General features: G+C 39.3%; 1 protein-coding gene across 1 annotated transcript; it reads left to right on the plus strand.

The window, feature by feature from the left end:
- The first annotated feature begins 1,172 nt into the window (after positions 1 to 1,172).
- LZTFL1 (leucine zipper transcription factor like 1) lies at positions 1,173 to 15,129 on the plus strand. The gene is made up of 10 exons (XM_081288099.1): positions 1,173 to 1,311; positions 3,042 to 3,166; positions 4,731 to 4,925; positions 6,349 to 6,409; positions 7,484 to 7,555; positions 8,926 to 8,991; positions 9,073 to 9,150; positions 11,065 to 11,241; positions 12,141 to 12,244; positions 12,989 to 15,129. The coding sequence occupies exons 1-10, from the start codon at positions 1,309 to 1,311 to the stop codon at positions 13,005 to 13,007; spliced, it is 900 nt and encodes a 299-aa protein (XP_081144225.1). The 5' UTR covers positions 1,173 to 1,308; the 3' UTR covers positions 13,008 to 15,129.
- Positions 15,130 to 19,534: the final 4,405 nt, after the last annotated feature.

The raw sequence follows: 19,534 nt of genomic DNA on the forward strand, positions 1-19,534 counted from the left end.
TTTTTAGAGCTACATAGCACCCTATTGTGATCCACTTTTTCTAGGGCTAAAATCAACACAAACCCAGAATGTATTCCCTAAAAAATTAGCTTTCTATTCATGATTCAGGACTAATGCCAAATGTCTTCTCTGTCTTTCAGACTCTCAAAAGGCTGGTATTCTCATCCCTGAGCTTCTCATTGTAGTCTATGGAAGCGAGCTCACCTTTTAGCTTATTCCTTTCCTCCTCAGGGTCATCTCTGCCTCGTGTTTACTTTCTCAGCCTCATTAACCCACTCAGTGGTGGATGCTCACTCACTGGACTTCACCTACCCAAGGCCCCAGTATTTGCAATAACCCATCCCGTCCTACACTTTTTGTCTTTTCGGCGGCAGTGTTCTTCCAAGAGTGGTCCGTGACCACTTCTGGGTCGATGGTAAAAACTGCGGACTATCTAAGGACCCAAGCTAGATTTCGTGCCTGGGAACTTCTGGTGGTGTAGCGCGCGCAGGCCGTGGTGGGGGTCGGTTGTTCAACTAATGTTTTTAGTCATGCTAAGCATGAAACTTTGGAATTCACTGCTCTTTGGGGCAAATCTATTTTTTTTTAATTTTTTTGCAATTTTTTAAAAAGGAAAAGGTGATAAATTAGAGACCTTTACCAGCAACATAAGAGAAAATCATAATAGAAGGAAGAGCGAGTGTGGGGGTTGTTCGAGACTCTGTTCTGGAACCTGGAAGTGCTGGTGTCTTCCGCCTGTCTCAACCACCTTGACCAAGCCCAGGTAGAAACTACTGCAGAGTAAATAAGAAATTAAATTCTTAAAAATAAATTTAAAAAGTGCGCTTCGCCCAATCTGCATGCTGTGAGGCTGTTAGAAGTCTGGATTCGCCCTAAAGGCCACCGCACCAGGGGGCGTCAGGACCGGGAGAAGCGTGGACCATCCCTCTCTTGCAGCCGAGACCCGAGACTCCCAGAGATGCAAGCACTATGGTGACCCTGGCGGCCCCGCCCCCCCGTTACCATTGGCAACGGCGGTCCGCGCCAAAAGGCAGCGTGGCATAAAAAGGTGGGACTTCCGGACCAAGAAGCTAATGCGCATGCGGATATCTGCCAGTCATAGGCACTTCCTGTCTCGTGATCTTGAGGACCAATGAACGTGCGTAACTGCAGACCACGTGCCTGCGTTCCTATTAGCAACCACAGGCTTCTAAACAACCCGTTTTATCTCCATCCTTTTGCGGTCCTGCGGATCTTGGTGATTTGGAGTTTAGCAAATCACCGCCTCACCTCTCTCGCTCCTTTAGGCTCCTGACCCCGCCTAGCGCCATGGTGAGTAGCGGACCGGCTGGCGCGGAGGAAAGTGCCGCGGCCGGGCTCGAGACGCTGAGCGGGTGGGTCCGGAATGACGGCGTGTCCTCAGCTTGTTTGAGCCCAACTCCTGAGCCCGAGGAAGGGAGACTGCGCTGAGCGCGAGAGTCTCCGTTAACCTCAGCCCAAGCCCCTCCGGGGTAACCCTGAGTGAATCTCTATCCTAGCAGCCGCTCTCCGTCACGTCGTCCCTCGCTCCTGCCTGGGGAGATGCCAGGGCCCAGTCACAACTCAGTAGGTGAAGAGCCGCTCAGCGCCGGGTTTCCACACTATTCGAAGAAACTCCAGTTTACGCACACACACAAACACGTTTGCCAACATGATAATTGAAGGAATCCAACTTTCTGATGTGGAATCTTCATTTTTAAGAATTCTAGCACTCTATTTTACAACTAAAGAAATTTGGGGTGACATTTCCTTTGTATTACCCTGTTCAAACAAACCCTTAGGCTGGGACTGGAGCTTAGTGGTAGAATGCAGGCTTCGCATGAGTGAAGCTTTGGATTCAGTCCCCAGTATCAAAAAATAAAAAGAAGAAAATACCACTTAGTCCCTCCAGTAGGTATAACATGCCAATTAAATGGTATTTGTACATAGAGCCGTGTACAGTACTGAAGTTGAAGTGTTCAGGCAAAAAAAAAGGAGTGAAACCAGATTTGGAATTGCTGCTTAAATGGGCTACTGAAACACCTCAGCAGTCAGACTTCCTAGGTCGCCAAAAGCAAAAACAGATCATCCTAATCATTCCTTACCCTTCTTGAGCTTACTCCTTCTCTTGATTTCCCTAAAATATTATGAAAGTGATTTGAAAAAATGTTGATGGTGATATCACAAAAAAATTTGATTCCAGTTCATGTTCTATCTTCTTTCATTTCTATCAATTCAATTAACAACCTAAGCTTTGAAGTCAGACTTAGGTTATTCATTGTAGATAATTCTAGGGTTGTTAACGTAATTGAAATAATGCATATAAAATAGTACAGTACATGCAAAAAAATATTAAGCAGTATTTGACCTATCCTTAGCTGCTAGCCCAGCCTTCCTTACCTCTTAAGTATCTGTAAAGCTCTCATCTGTTTTAAAATAAAAACCAACTAATGCCTGTTTCCAAACTAAATTACACTTTTAAAAGCTGTATGCAGTGGTATAAGGTTAAGTTGCTGAAACAGACCAAAAAACAATGTCTGAAAGAATTCAGAAGTTTTTTTCTTTCTCACTTAGCATCATATTTCACTGCTCATTTCAGTGAGATGACTAGGTCAGTGGTGTTCCATGAGATGAGAACACACATCTCTTTCATCTTGCTGCCCTTCCAGCCCATGAGGTATTCATGTTGTCTGTAAGACTCTGTGAGGCACGTGGGAAGCACTGGGTTTGATCCTTAGCACCACATAAAAAACAGGCTTCACAGAAATAGGATGTTACAAAGATGTACCCCTGTCTTAAAGTTCGTGCACTGGAGATAGCCCATATCTTTTCTGTTCACATCTATTCCTAAAAAGTAGTCCCATGGCTGCACTTGACTATAGGAAGGCTGAAGACACATCATCTAGCTGGAGCAGTACTGCAGCCAGGAAGAAAGGAACAGCAGAATTTGAAGGATGACAGGATCCTGTATATTTTCACTGTTGTGGTTTTTTTTTTTATCAAATCTTCAAAACTAACAATTCAATTACTTCTCTCTTTTTCAGGCAGAGTTGGGCCTAAATGAGCACCACCAAAATGAAGTTATTAATTATATGCGTTTTGCTCGTTCAAAAAGAGGCTTGAGACTCAAAACTGTGGATTCCTGCTTCCAGGACCTCAAGGAGAGCAGGTATCAGGGAACTCTAAGGAAACCAAATAGGAATGTAGATCCTTTCTGGTAGCCGTTATGGGGATGCTGGATCATGACAGTTCTAGGATTGTCATGATTAATTATTCAGATGAGAGCAGCTATGCTGAAACTCCTGGATATACAAAGTATAGAAATTGTAGTGTGATGTAAACAGTCAATCTATCAAACATGCACATTCTGATGATTATGAGATGGCAAAGTTTCTGACAGGTAGGCATGAAACTGTGATGGGCTTGTGAATTAACAATAAGATTCTGTAACTTTATTTATGAGGTTGGGGTAGTAGCTCTTGATCTTGCTGAGAGACTGAGGGTAAGAGACTTTGGAGTTGGGAGGACTGTGTTACTGTGAAACTGTCATTGGCACTAGAAAGCATACACAGAAGCTTTTCAAAGACACAGTGTCAGTCATTTGCTGAGATTTCTGAGAATTGTTGTGGTTTTAGTCACCCCAGTGGGATCATAGGCAGGTCTTCCCACTCTCCCAGCCTTGTGCTCCTCTCTGTGTAATTAGGGGATTGGAGAAGATGATTCCCTTCCAGACCAAATATCTCTGAGTGAAAGTAGATTTTTAGTGCTATTGTCAATGGTGATGTTCATTGCTAAGAGAGGGCTGGGGTGGTGGCTCAGCAGTAGAGCACTTGCCTAGATGTGTGGTGAGGCACTGGGTTCAATCCTCAGCACCACATTAAAATAAATAAATAACAACCAATAAAAAAAAATTATAATAATAGAATTAAAGAATTAAAATTATCTAGTATCAAGGAATAAATGAAATTTGCTATGAAAACCAACATTTCTCTCATTACATTAAGGATAAAAGTTGAAGAAAATCTAGATGAATTAAATGATATACTATTTTTCTCTGGGAAAAAAACCAAAAAAATAATAAATAAATAAATAAATAAATAAATAAATAAATAAATAAAATGGGGTATTGAGTCCATCTATGACTAAAAAATATTTTTTTAAAAAAGAATGCTAATGGAAGCAATATAAAATACCATTTATTTCTTGAAGGCACTTACCAACATGTGACTAGTTCATATGTTTATTAAAATGCTAGAGAAATATTAGGAAAAAAAGGAGAAACTAAACCTTCCTAGTAGTTTTTGAGATTATTCAATGTAAGTAGACTAATTGTAGTGGAGATTGAAATAGAAAACATTTAGATATGTCAAGAGCATTGTAATGTTTTGAGCAACCAATTAAAAAAAAGATGAAAAAAAAGAAATAGAAAATATTTAATATTAAAAAGTTAGAGAAAAAATATATGATGATTTTGGAAGTGTTTCTCAGACTGTGTTTGTATTAACAGATGTGAACATTTGAAGAATTAAGCCAATTTAATCATTTAAGTAAACATCAAAATTTGAGTTTAAGTTATTCTTAATCTGTTGCATTAACAAAGAAAAGAGTTTCTAGAAACATTTTCATTGTAGTCTTTAATTCTTTAGGTAACATTGATGTGGCTTTCTTAATTTTGTTGCATTTTGTAAATTGTTTTGTTTATACAGAAGTTTCAGATCCTTGTTGTTTTTCAGGCTTGTGGAGGAGACCTTCACTGTGGATGAAGTGTCGGAAGTCCTGAGTGGGTTGCAGGCTGTGGTGCATAGCGAGGTGGAGTCTGAGCTCATCAACACTGCCTACACCAATGTGCTACTTCTGCGGCAGCTGTTTTCACAAGCTGAGAAGTGGTATCTTAAACTACAGACAGACATCTCTGAGCTTGAAAACAGGTGATAAAATTTGTATCTGCAATTGAGATGGTAGAGTCCCAAGCATAATCTTAAAAGCTAGTAAATATCTATGCTGCTTATTTTCTTTGGGCTAGAGTGTGAGAAAATTTGGGTAGGGTAGCAGCAAAGCATCTGGACACTGGGTAGTTTTCTTAAATACCACTCAGTGTTCTTTCAAAATTCTGTTTGTACTAGGTACTACAAAGGCTTTTGAGATTTATGAAATTGCTTCCCAAGCTATCAATTATTTTTTTGTGGAATCTTTGTTAGCTTGCTCAGTATTACAGTTGGTCATTATCGCTAGGTCAACAAAGAAATAGAGATTATGAAGCAGTTCAAAAATTAATTCTAATGTGATAGATACTATTGATTCTTTTTTTTTTTGGGGGGGGGGAGGGGTTCCGGGGATTGAATTGACCACTGAGCCACATCCCCAGCCCTATTTCATATTTTATTTAGAGACAAGTTCTGTCTAGCCCATGGCTTTTGCTGAGGCTGGCTTTGAACTCACAATCCTCCTGCCACAGCCTCCCAAGTCACTGAGATTATAGGCATGTGCCACCTCGCCCAGCACCATTGATTCTTACTAGCAGCATTACAAGTTAACCTTAAATAGGAAATATAAAACAGTTTATAATCCTAACAATATTGAAGAGCTCATTAATTTCAAAAACTGTAGAAAAATCAATGAAGTTGATACTTTTTCTAAGAAAAGACATCCTAGAAATGAGGAGGGACTGACCACCCTGAAGCCTGCTCTCTAGGCAGAGTGGCATCATGTTTGCTCATATGGAGTGTGTCGAGCAATGCTAAGAACAGCTTGTGGCAGAGAGGGAAAGTCATTTAGCTTCTGCAACTACAGAGGGTGTCTGATGAGAAAACTCTTTAAGAAGTTGCTGTTTTATGACGCTTAGAAGTGTGAGCTGTAAGTGTGTTACAGTCAGCTCTTCCTCATCTTGTAGCTCAGTAGGTGGCTCACCCCACATCCCCTATCTTTCCTAGGAATACATAGTTCTCAGCTTCAGTAGATACTGCAGACTAATTTCATTTTCTGAGGCTGCTTTGTTAAAATATCAGTTTGCCTTTCTTAGCTAACAATGTATACTATGTAATAGAGCAACCTCCTCATAGAACCTCAGAAATAGAGACAGGGAGAAAAACAAATTTCACTGATGTTTATATTAACATTGCAATTTACTTCTAGCAACATATATTGTATCCCTAGCAGGTACAAAATTTGAGTGTGTGTTGTTTGGATTCTCAACCATTTGTAACTAAATCTCATTTCTGGTGTTGTAAAATTTTGTCCTTCTTGTGCTCTTTCCTCTAGCATATGATAGCCTGGTACCAGTGATTTTATTCTTTTCTCTGATATAAATTTATTCTAAATGGATATTCTTCTATTTTTGCTTTTATCCTCAAGAGGATTATTAGAACAAGTTGCAGAATTTGAAAAAGCAGAATTTACATCTTCAAATAAAAAGGTAATTTTTGGTCATCCTGAGTCCATATCTTAATAGCTGGTATTCAAAACTCTCAAGGCACTCAGAGCATTCAGAGGTCAAAGTGAAAACTCTCAAGGGCATAACTGGAAAAACTGCTTTTGTCTCTTCTGCCCCCCATCCACACACACTCCCTGCTCAGTCCAGCTGTGTAAACTCTTCACTCAGCTGATGCACAGTGCAGGGTTGGGGATGAGTCAGACCTGAGCTCATATTCCTGGCTCTGCCACTCCTAGCTGTGTGACCTTGAACCGGTTTCCTGAGATGACTGAGTCCCATCTGTCATATGGAGACAATACTAGTAGTTACTAACTTGTCTTTTTAACATTCTCAACATGTGCGATGATCATTCACCATTCCCTTTCATAGACATAACCAAAAATGCTCTCTGTTGTCAGATTGTTAACACAGCTGAGATGAGTCAATGGACATACCCTCAGAAAACATTTTTTCAGTGTTTTCTTTGGAACATATTTATAGCTAAGAAATTTCTGGGTCAGAGGACATGGATGCTTGTTTTTAATACATAGTACTAAACTACCATAATATTCATTTCCAGTTATTGTTCATCTATAGTGTGATGCCTAAATTCTTGGCAATATTACTGTTTTTGTTTAAATATTTTTTAGTTGTAGATGGGCACAATACCTTTATTTTATTTATCTTTTTTTTTAAATGTGGTGCTTAGAATTGAACCCAGGGCCTCACATGTGCTAGGCAAGTACTTTACCACTGAGCCCCAGCCCCAGCCCCAATATTACCGTTTTTCACAGTCTGAGGTTCATGCAGAAATCAATTTTAGCTCCCACAGATAAAAATTCTAGTCCCTAGATGCTAGGACCTAAATCAGGTCTGGCTTTGGTCTCCTTCCCTCCTTTCTTTATTTTTAAAAGTGGTTTGTGGTGTCTTAGGCCCTGAGATGTAACAGGTGAACCCAGTGAGAATCCCCACACCTATGGTACTGGCATCCCTGTGCATATGTTCATACACAGTGCTAACTGAATAGATGTGGTTTATTCTGTGCTGAGTTTGTTTGGTTTCTTTATTTTGTTTCAGCCCATCATAGATATTACAAAACCAAAACTTGTTCCAATTAATGAAGTTGGGACAACAGAACTCCTAAACAAGGTATGTTGTCAACATTTTGAACAATGGAAAAGCTCTAATTCTGTTCTCCCTTTTCCTGAACAACTCTAGGGAGAGAACAAAGGGCAGGAGATTGTCTCAGAGTCTGGTCCATTGAGGGTAACTAGCCCTTCTGCCTTTCTTCATGGTACCCAGTGGGCCAGAAGAGGGCACGTCCACCTTCCAGAGCATGTGTCACAGCTCTTGAGCACACCTTTCTGTGGCAGCATGGAGAGTGTAGGACTGTGGACAATGTTTACTGACAGACATTTGGACTTTTTGATCCATGATAACAATGAAGGATTTTTTAAATGTTTTATAAAATTTGTCAGTATACAAATAGATATTTTTCACTTCTCCTATATTCTCAACATTATGCTAGATGTTGTTAAAGATTTTTTTTAATATTTACTTTTTAGTTTTAGATGAACACAATATCTTTATTTTATTTTTATGTGGAGCTGAGAATCAAACCCAGTGCCTCACGCATGCTAGGCAAGCGTGCTACCACTTGAGCCACACCCCCAGCCCCTAGATGTTGTTAAAGATTTTAAAAAGCAGTATAATATTCATCCCTCACTCTCAAAATGCCAGAAGTTCCTTGGGAGGGTAGAATTTATATTCCAGAAGGAGAAACCAAAGGATTCTCCTGTGTGCTATGGGCATCATCAGGTAGTGGAGAAGCCATAGTTCCCCGTGGGTGAAAGCAGGCACTTGGGTAGAATGGTGCCTGAGCTGGGCCTTGAAGATAAAGACAGATTAAATTGTCAGAGGAAGAGAAACAGGACTGTTGATCAGGGGAACATAATGGTCAGTGATGAGAGGCAGACAGAGGCTGGCAAGACTTGGAACAGAGTGCCCTTGGATGGATCACACAGGTCGGGTATAGGGAAAAGACAAATGATAGGTGGCTGTTCGTGTTGGAGCTGCATAAGAGCAAAGGTGCTCAGCCTCAGAAGCATTTGAGGACAAGGTCAGAAGCATTTGAGGACAAGGCTCTGAAATGATGAAGATGGTGTTTTCAGGGTAAGTATACAGTGTAGGCAAAGAATAGACCCTTGCAGGATTGGCCAGCTGAGAGGGGAGGGGCTCTGGAAAATGGCTGTGGATAGAGGGTGGAAGAAGGAAAGGTGTGCCTGAGGTCTGAGAGAAAAGGAACTCTTAAGTCTTTGAGTCAAAGCTAACTCATAGGTATCGAGGCTGGCGAGCTGGGTGAAATTGGGGTTCTGCTGCTAACTGGTGCATGTGGATTTTTGAGCTATTATGTAATTTCAATTTAATTTAGAAATTAAAAATTTAAGTGAAACAAATAATAATTCCAAATGTTAAAAATATTTTGATTAAAATAATAACTGTCAAATTTACTCATAAAGGAGATTTTAAGACTTCAAGAAGAGAATGAGAAATTGAAGTTAAGGCTGAAGAACATTGAAAGGCAGGTAAGTGAGAAATCCTTTAAAAAAATAATTGAGTTCCTTACAGATTAAATACTGATGAGTTCTACTTAAATTTGATTATAGGCTACAAATGCATTGGATGAGAAGTCAAAACTAGAACAAGCACTACAAGATTTACAGCTTGACCAAGGAAATCAAAAGGTGAAACAGTTTTAGCTTTCTTTTTCACATTTTCTAGATAGAATAAAGTTATAAATTTAAAATTAAGTCTAGTCCTTATTCATTATACCTTACCCCTATCCCTGCCACTAAGAAAAATGCCACCGTTGTCCTGTAAGGGAACAGCCTTGACCAAGAAACACCAAATGAGAACAAGCACTCTTCCCTCTGTCCATCCTTGGACTAGTGTGACAAAATCAAATCAAATTAATTAGTGGTTGAGTCTTACAGGAATTGAGGCTGGTGGGCTGGGCGAAATTGAGGTTCCATTGCTAACCAGCACATGTGGATTTTTGAGCTATTATGTAATTTCAATTTAATTTAAAAATTTAAGTGAAACAAATAATTCCAAATGCTAAAAAAAATTTGATTGAATTAATAACTGTCAAATTTAATCACAAGGAGATTCATCAAATCAAATTAATTAGTGGTTATGAATCTTCAAACCCATATATTCAGCTGCATTGTATAGTGCAGTGAAACTCAGGTTGAGTCTGCAGGCTTGGCTGGGACTGATGACTGAATGTTGCTCCCCCTGCTGGAAGTCAGGTGTGCGTTCTGTTTCCCGTGTGAATGCTGTAATATGATTTCATGTGAGTGGGACCTTTTGGGTGAATGCTCAGTGCAGTATTGGCTTTTCTGGTGGTCATATTGTTATTATGAACATCTGCTACATTTACAATCCCAAATTCTACTTTACTGAGAAAGAGTAGTTCAGGGAACCCCTATGTGCCCACCACTCAGCTTTCCCAGTCGTCATACATGGCCAGTCTGGCTTCATTTCTATTTCTACTTTCTTTTTCCTCCCTGTCTGTCTCTTTGATGCAGATCTCATACATTGTATTTGTATGAATGTATATTTTATAAATGGGAGAGTATTTTGTATATGGTTTTATAAAAGGAAAATATGTATGATTTCAACCATGCCAAGAACCATAGATTTATAAAATAGAGCCGAGTGTTCCAGAACAGCTTCATAATTTCTCAAAAGTAAAAACAGTTTCAAACATTCTTGGATGATGAATTTGTTTAAAAAACATTTGGGGCTTTGCTTCACTTTGTTTTAAGATTTTGGACACAACAAATAAAATTTTGGACATGAGCAAAATGGATATATGCATTTACAAGTCACAATGAAATAAAACATTTTTAAAGATTAGGTTTCAAAAGTGAGCAAAGACTTTTTTTTTACTGAAAAGACTGCTTCAGATCTATATATTTAGCTATCATAGACCATTTTCCTATTGTATCAGTACAGATCATTTTTCTGTCATGAGTTTTGTCTAGTCAAAAACAAGCTCCAAATAAAAGCCATATTTCTGTTGTCAGATTATGCAAAAATGTACATAGCTCATTAATATAAAAAACTCAATAAAATCTTGTAAATTAAAAAAAACATGTTTTTTATCAATACTCATTTTGTTCTCATATTTTTGTAAATAATGACTAAAGCATATCTACTTAATTTTTTATCTTGAGTTTTTAAATATTTTTTCCACCTATACCCTTTCGAAGACTCAAAAATCTTCAGGATTTTGGCTTTTCATAATGAAAGCTATTTGCCATCTCAACTCTGGTACGCACTGCACTGCAATTTTGAAATCTCATTCTCCCATTTCTTTTGGACTGGAATACCAGCAGTTCATAAAGCATATTTTCTGTATTTGGAATTCAGTGACTTTGGAGTGTCTGCTATGTGCAAGAGGTCACACCCTTGAGCTGCGGTGGATGGACTGGGCCTGCTGGCAGCCCAGGCCAGTGGAAGGCTGCATCTGCATGCACACACATCACACATGGTCTCTTCTTTCCTCTCCCTTGACATTGAATCACCATTCTAAAGCGGTTATTATTTAGGATGCCAACATGAAGCTACATTCATGTATTTCATTTTTGTAGGATTTTATAAAGGCCCAAGACTTGAGTGACTTGCAAAACACAGTTGCTGCTTTAAAGAGTGAGTTTCAGAAGACACTTAATGACAAGACAGAAAACCAGAAGTCCCTGGAGGAGAATCTTGCAACAGCCAAGCACGACCTACTCAGGGTTCAGGAGCAGCTGAGCATGACTGAAAAGGTCAGAAGACTGTGTTTAAGGGATTGTCTGTTCATGTCATATTAGCTGATAAACAGTGTAGAGGACACATTCAAATTATTTTTACTCAAGGTATTAGCAAACGCATGTGCCAAAGGGTTATCACTTCTGGGTATTGAGATTCTTCCGTCTGTGGTGTTAAACTATCTGTGATAATGAGCAATCTCCTCTCCTTCTATGGGCTGGGAAAATGGTTGTCCTCGTGGCTGCATCTCCCTTGCCCCCTACATCATTTGGCTTGGTCCTCCTATAACCTGACAGAAGGACCAGGGGTTTTTTTTTAAGGTTTCTGTACCTTTTAAATAATTTATATGAATATGTAGAGAGTTAAATTCTTCACTTTAGAGATTAGACTCTTAAGAATATGGAACTGGGGCTGGGGTTGTGGCACTTGCCTAGCATGCATGAGGCACTGGGTTCGATCCTCAGCACCACATAAAAAAAATAAAATAAAGGTATTGTGTCCATCCACAACTAAAAATAAAAGTTAAAAAAAAGAATATGGAACTAAAGTTTAATTAAATTAAATCCTCTTTCTAAAATACTGATATTACTTTGGGATTTGAAAAAGATTGTTTTATTTTTTAAAAAAGATTCATTTTACCTGAAAATTGTTTAATATTTCACATAGATTTCTCATGCCTAGGTGAAGAATACTTGAGTTATTTGCTAACATTTTACTTGGGAAAATAATACTTTCTTGGCTTCTTATTTGAAATAATGTTTTTAAAGTTTGGATAGTCTTCATTTTACCTAAGTTTCTTTTGTTAAGGAAATTATATAGTAAGTAAATTTGAAGCAAAAAACAAGCGTTTTCATCCCATTTGCTATGCTTTCCTTAACTATTTCTTAGTAATGGGCTGATGTTTTTCACTAAGCAGGAATTAGAGAAGAAATTTCAACAAACAGCTGCTTATCGAAACATGAAGGAGATTCTCACCAAGAAGAATGACCAAATCAAAGACCTGAGGAAAAGACTGGCAAAGTAAGCCAGGCCAGTCCCACCCTCATCTCTCTCCCCTGGGTTGATATTTGTCTTCTGTTAAATTTGAGCTGTGTCCAGAAGGCTCAGGTGAGAGGGTAGATGTTCAGTCCTTTAGTCCAGAGGCCTTCTTCTGTGGAGCTGGGTCCGACCTTGTCCCTAAGGCCACCAGTACTGCTGCTTAGGTTTAGCCAGACCTTTACACACACATGAAGCTACATCGAGATGCTCTTGGCACTGCAGCCACTTAGCAGGACATGGGCAGAAGCACAGCAGCTACAAGGCAGTGGGCATCTCTACTGTGTGTCCTCCTGTCCACGTGTAGCCTCCCAGCTGGGGTCAGTTCTGTCATCAGCAGTTTTGCCTAGAAACTCAGTTAGCATTTTGCCTTTTTCCAAGTTCCAGGGAAGAGAACTAGAAACTCAATTCAAGACCAGGTTGGTCCTTTAGAAAAGGAAATTTATTAACCCTTCACTCACATAGTCACATCAGCTCTTGGTATTGATCTGAGGATTGGATAATTGTACCAAAATATTGCAGAGACCTGGAGTCTAAAGGGACCTTAGGTTTTCTGTCGCATAAATCCCTAGGTGACTGTCATAATGCCTTGAAAGCACCTGACCACCACAGTGCTGATGACAAATGAGGAATGATTTTCATCCCTGGAGATGCTTCAAGTGACCTCGTTTGGTAATGACAGCATCACAACAAAAAATATCTTTACACATTCTTAATTTATATCTCCAGGTATGAGTCAGAAGATTAAAAACTGAAGATTTCCAGATACTGCCACAACATGAACAAACCAACTGCCTTCCACCTCAGGCATGGATTCTGAAGCATTTCATCATATCCCCTCTCCCTATTTTTGTAATATTATACTTTGCTTATGATATTTTGAACTAGAATCCCTATTTTCAGTTGTCCAGTGGAGAAGAGAAGAAATGTAATGGCTCTGGCCGATTACCCCTGCCCAGTGAGTACTCTGCCAAGCTCCAGAGGCGTAGTTCAAATACAGTGGGAAACATTGACAGGAGGAAGATTTCTAGAGTGGGAGGAAGAGTCTTAGCCTTTTACATTAGCATAAAAACTATATCTTTTTAATGAATTTAAGAAGTTAACAATATGTATAGTTGTGCATTCCCCAAAGGTAAACAATAGTTATTAAAGTTAGTTATTACAAATAAACCTTATTTTTATTATTAGTGATGAACTCTTACTTCATTTACTCTATTTGATCAAGAAATGTATGAATTCATTGAAAATGTGAATAGTAACTGAGGCAGCATTTTCACCCATTGTAAGAAAAATTATCAGCAGTGGACATGAGGGTTTGGTTAACTTTTCCCATCTTCCTGCCTTAAATATTGTTTAAGAGGAGATGCCAGCGTGTTTTGGCATCTTGACATTGTGATTTTGTGCTACTGATGGAGAAGTCAGATCCATCCCATACTACATTTAGAAAGCATTTGGACTTGGTGTCAACGTAATTGTTACTTGTATTTCCAGAATATTATTTTAATTACATGTAAAATAAGAACTCTTTTTAAAATTGATATTTAGCATAAATTCAGTCACCAGATTGCAGATTGGATTTTGGATTATAATTTGCGTTTACAGCAATAGCTTTTTCAAGAGGTTTTAATGCATTTCTGTTATGGTTTAGATATGAGGTGTCTCCCAAAAGCGTGTGTATGAGACAGTGCAAGAGAGTTTAGAGGTGAAATGATTGGGTTATGAGAGCCTTCACCCAGTCAGTGTGTTAATCGACTTGAATGGATTAACTGGGCAGTGACTTGAGGAGGGGATACGGGGGTGTGCCTTTAGTGTATATATTTTGTCCCTGGTGAGTAGAGTTCCCTCTATCTCCTTGTTGCCATGTCTTCTGTCACACCCTTCCTCTGTGATGTTCTGCCTCACCTCAGGCCTGGGCAATGGAGTTGGCAATTTGCAGACTGAGACTTCTGAAACCATGAGCCCCAAATAAACTTTTCCTCCTTTATGTTGTTCTTCCACAATGGCAAAAAAAAAAAAAAAAAACCTGACTAAAACAATGTTCATTGGTCCTGCTTTTTTTCAGGTGTTTTTGGATAAGTCACTGGAAATGGGCATCCCCCCTGCAGTTGTGTAATGCAGAAGTACACTCTAAGAATAAATAAAATGAAGCTCACAAAACACTAATGCTTCAGAAGAAAGCACTTAGTAACTTAGTAATTTTTCCCACTTCCAAAGACAAAAAGTGTCACATCCTCCATTAGTACAACTGCTAGAGAAGCCATTCCTCTTCCACAGGTGAAGATCTTATTCCCAGAGAAGAGCTACTGGTCAAAGGATAATTCTCCCTATTTTTATTCAAACTTTTAATATCAGCCTTGAATTCATTATTTTCCTTGTAGGTTTTGTGTTAAGATATGAAAGGAACAAATGATAAAGTATAAGATAACTGCACTCCCCCCTCCCAAGAAGGGGGAAGGCAGTCTTAAGAAGATGGATGAAGCAGAGCAGGGAGAGGGGGGAACAATAACAGTTACAAGGCAGCTGTTACCACCAGTTCTTTGCCTGTCTCTCCATGGTGAAATTCCTCCTCAGTATCTCCTATAGGGTGTTCACTGAGGACTTCCATCTCGCCCTGTACTGACTTAGCTCGAATTGGTATCCCTCCAAAAGTCCATTCCATTATTTGTGAACCAGTATCTTCTGTATAATTCAGAAGCAGAACTTCCAACTAATGGCTAGTGTGGCCTTCAGAAGCCATTTAATTTTTTTCTCTCTACTCTTTTCTCAGTCTGATGCCAAGAGAGAAAGAAGGTATGTTGAGAAACCTACCTTGCTAAGTAGAATGTCACCCTGAGTTTGTTTTGGGTTTTTTTTTTAATATTCTGTATATTGTGTTCCACTTGTTCAATAATAAATTCAAAATATTTCTGAAACCTTAAAATCTAACTTATGCCAGAACATAGCTAAACCAGTGTGCACTTTGGTGTCACTCAACTTTATCCTTGCACTTGACAAGCACGTTTTAGTGCTTCTGGTTTTGTTTTTTAACTCATATCCCTCAGCAAAATGTAGTTCAAAATTCTTGTTTCTTTTAGTAGTTCCCAGCGTTAAGATTTATCTCATCTAACTGGGAAAGAAAGCCTTTTTATTCTATAAATGTTGGATCTCAGAATGTTAGTTCAAACCTTAAGCAAACTTTCAATGTAGAAAGGGCACAGACAGCCTGTGAGCTGGTGGCCGTCAAATGCAACTTTAATTTAAAATTTCAAGGCTTCTGCTAAATTGTGACTCAGACTTTTTGTTGACAGTAATGAAATGTTCAACATAATTTTCATTATTACGTTTTCAGTATTAAATGTCTTTTTTAAAAGAGAGAATTTTTTAATATTTATTTTTTAGTTTTCAGCGGACACAACATCTTTGTTGTATGTGGTGCTGAGGATCAAACCTGGGCCACACACATGCCAGGTGAGCGCTCTACCACTTGAGCCACATCCCCAGCCCAGTATTAAATGTTTAAATGATCATTTGCTTATATCACAAATTCATAGGGAAAATATTACTGCACATTAAATATGCAATCTTATTTGATGCAGCCTTTGCAATTTTTTATTTTCATTCTGATCAACTGAAAAGAATTTTATAAAGATTTTTAAATTTCAAATCCTTGGGTTACAAAAACTCGGCGTTAATGATTTCCCTCTGCTTACGTGTAAATGCCTGTGATCAAAATTTTGCTATTAGAAATTCAATTACATGAGTCTTAGAGAGAAAAGCTATCTCAGCTTTTGGTATTTCATATTTAAACAAAATCGTATTTAGACAAAACATTTTTCAACACCTCTTAGAAAATAGTTTCATTGTTTTCTGAAGGGAAATATTATATTTATGAAAAGGTAATAGCTTCTGCCTTGGAGAATAAAGATAGTGGAGTGGGGACAACTGGCTGGGTCATTGGGGGGAACCATAGCATTGTTTGACACTGTTATCTCTTCTACCAAGACAGCATCCTGCTGCAGTACCACCTACTTGAAAATGTGACTTAATGAAAGAGTAGTCAATACCTTGCATTATATAAAGTGTCACTTCCTCCTTTTGAGCCTATAAGACATAATTTAACTTTTACAGATTTAAAAACAACAACAACACTGCCATTAGATGAAGCAAAATCGATTAGGGCCTAGTTTTTCTTCTAACAGACCAAGAGTCTCAGGTTTAATTCCTAAGTCCTTGATCCACTTTGAATTGAGTTTTGTGCATGTGAGAGATAGGGGTTTAATTTCATTTTGTTGCATATGGATTTCCAGTTTTCCCAGAACCATTTGTAAAAGAGGCTGTCTTTTCTCCAATGCATGTTTTTGGCACCTTTGTCTAATATAAGATAATTGTAATTTTGTGGGTTAGTCTCTGTGACCTCTATTCTGTACCATTGGTCTACCAGTCTGTTTTGGTGCCAATACCATGCTGGTTTTGTTACTATTGCTCTGAAGTATAGTTTAAGGTCTGGTATAGACATGCCACCTGCTTCACTCTTCCTGCTAAGAATTGCTTTAGCTATTCTGGGTCTCTTATTTTTCTAGATGAATTTCATGATTGCTTTTTCTATTTCTGTGAGGAATGCCATTGGGATTTTGATCAGAATTGCATTAAATCTGTATAGTGCTTTTGGTAGTATGGTCATTTTGATAATATTAATTCTGCCTATCCAAGAACAAGGTAGATCTTTTCATCTTCTAAGATCTTCTTTAATTTCTTTCTTTAGGGTTCTGTAGTTTTCATTATATAGATCTTTCACCTCTTTCATTGATTCCCAAGTATTTTTTGTTTCCTGAGGCTATTGTAAATGGGGTAGTTTTCCTCATTTCCCTCTCAGAGGATTTGTCACTGATATACAGAAATGCCTTTGATTTATGGGTGTTGATTTTATATCCTGCTACTTTGCTGAATTCATTTACTAATTCTATAAATTTTTTGGTGGAGCTTTTTGGGTCTTCTAGGTATAAAATCATATCAGCAAATAGTGCTAATTTAAGTTCTTCTTTTCCTATATGTGTCCCTTTAACTTCTTTCGTCTAATTGCTCTGGCCAGTGTTTCAAGAACTATGTTAAGTAGAATTGGTGAAAGAGGGCATCCCTGTCTTGTTACAGTTTTTAGAGGAAATTCCTTCAGTTTTTCTCCATTTAAGTTTTAAAAGTAGCAGTGGACCTTCTGTCAGATTAACATTTTATTAGTTGAATTTTCATGTACACTTGGAAAAGAAATGTAATCACCAGGACCCAGCATGGATCTCTTTCTAAGAAGAAATCATAGCAAGCTAAACTCAGTTGTCGTGTGTGTATATATGTGTGTGCATGCATACACACAGTGCAGATAGAACCCAAAGCATTACAGATACTAGGCAAGCACTCTACCACTGAGCTACATCCCCAACCCCTCATTTGTCTTTTAAAAGCATGAAAAATGGTATATCAGGATTTCAGCAAAGAGCATGAGAAAAACCTCATGATAAAATCATTGAAAAAAAAAAGTCTTAGTTGGGTCCTCCAAATTTCAAACATTCAGATAAAGATGTAGGTGCAGGTGGTTTATTTTTTGGGGAAGTAATTCCAGGAAATCCTATAGAGACAGGAATTAAGACAGATTGAGAGTCACCATTATGGGCTACCAGCACTCAGTCCTACTGGGGATCCTTCAAGACACTGAATGGAAACATCTCAATTCTTCCACTGAGGGTGATGGAAGCTGGGATCATCACCCAACACTGTCTTTCCCTCTCTGGTTGGAGGTCAAACCTAAGGTATCACCAATTACCCCCTGAGAGTCCTTTCTACCCTTAAAGGTACCCCAGCTCTGCATAAGAAGACTCAGTTACTCTCTGGTGACAGATAACTCCTTCCCTGACCTGTGGTCTGCTGACCTGAAGAGCCCCAAACCAGCAGGCAGAACCCTGGAGACCAGGAACACTGATCCCTGATTGGTGTAGAACTAGTGAGTGGAAGTGGGCAGACCTTGGACAAGACAGCCCCTGCCAGTTTTCTTCTAAGAGGTGATGGGAGGTCACTCTTCTCTAGCAAGGGGGAGGGAGCCACTTCTAAAAGACCCAAGAGTTCAGGGGAACATGGGTATCAAGATCTTTGGGCCCAATGGGCTCATCTCATGTTTCAGAGTCCCCTTCTTTACCAATTAGGGAACTGACTTAAGAAAAAGAGACCTTCTAGACGTGAATTTTGTCCCCTTGGTAACAACATCACCCTTATAATACAATCTTAGGCCTGAGTCTCAGCACATTCCGATTCTGCAAGTAGGAGGTCTCTGAATACTACCATGGGGTCTTCCAGTTGTCAGGGAATCTCCTGTGGTGATATTTGGCTAATCACAACCTGTCCTTCTCTTCATCTTGATCCATGTCTGGTGAGGGTTTTGGCAACTGACCTGGCAGCATGGCTGGGTTAATCACCACCACACTTAGTATCAGCAGGAGTATCCTGTAGTTGTAAGGGTCCGGCAAAACGTCGGAGGAAGAGACCACAAGAGACTGTCTTATGCAACAGCAGAAGGGAGGGTTTATTTGGAGACCAGCATGCTAGGGCCCAGAGCTCTCTATAGCAAAGAGAGATAGAGCCCTGAGAACAGCTTGAGCAGAGCTTATATACTTTCCCTGGAGAGGGCAGCGAGAGAAGTTACATTTTGTAGTTTGGCAGTTGGGGACAGCTCATTCCGGGAACAACATTAGCAGACAGTCCACAGTTAGGGACAGCACATTCTGAGAACAAGATTAGCAAACAGTTCTTAAGATTTCAACAGTGTTTTGTTAAGCATATAGAGAAACGGAGTGACAAGTGCCTATTTTATTAACCTTTCATAGTCATTTGTCCAGCTTCCAAGTCCAGAATCTCATCATGGAGACTGTTTTCTAGGGTCACCGCTGGCACTGTGTGAGTTGGGCTTCTCCCAAATCCCTGAGACAGGGATTGGTTGAAGTCATTTACTTGGGAGGTGAGCCCAGGAAGTAGAGTGAGGGGGTGGGGTTGGGGAGGCGGGAAAGGGGATAAAAAGAATGTGGAAATGAGCAGGTCACCCCTGAGGACCACCATGCCCAAACCCACGGAGGAGTGAGGAAGCTGGGGATGTTTCTCCCAGTCCCTTGTTTATCAGGATGAGGGTTGTCACCAGGTTTGTCAATCCCTAGCACTATTTGGGCCTGGGCTAAACAGGTTCCTATGGCCAAGAAAGATCTCCAGGTGAAGAGACACAGAGAACCTCCCTCAGGCCACCCCCTAGGAGAGGATGAGGGT

The sequence above is a fragment of the Spermophilus citellus genome (genome assembly GCF_964194105.1).
Source record: "Spermophilus citellus genome assembly, chromosome: 3".
Lineage (NCBI taxonomy): Eukaryota > Metazoa > Chordata > Mammalia > Rodentia > Sciuridae > Spermophilus > Spermophilus citellus.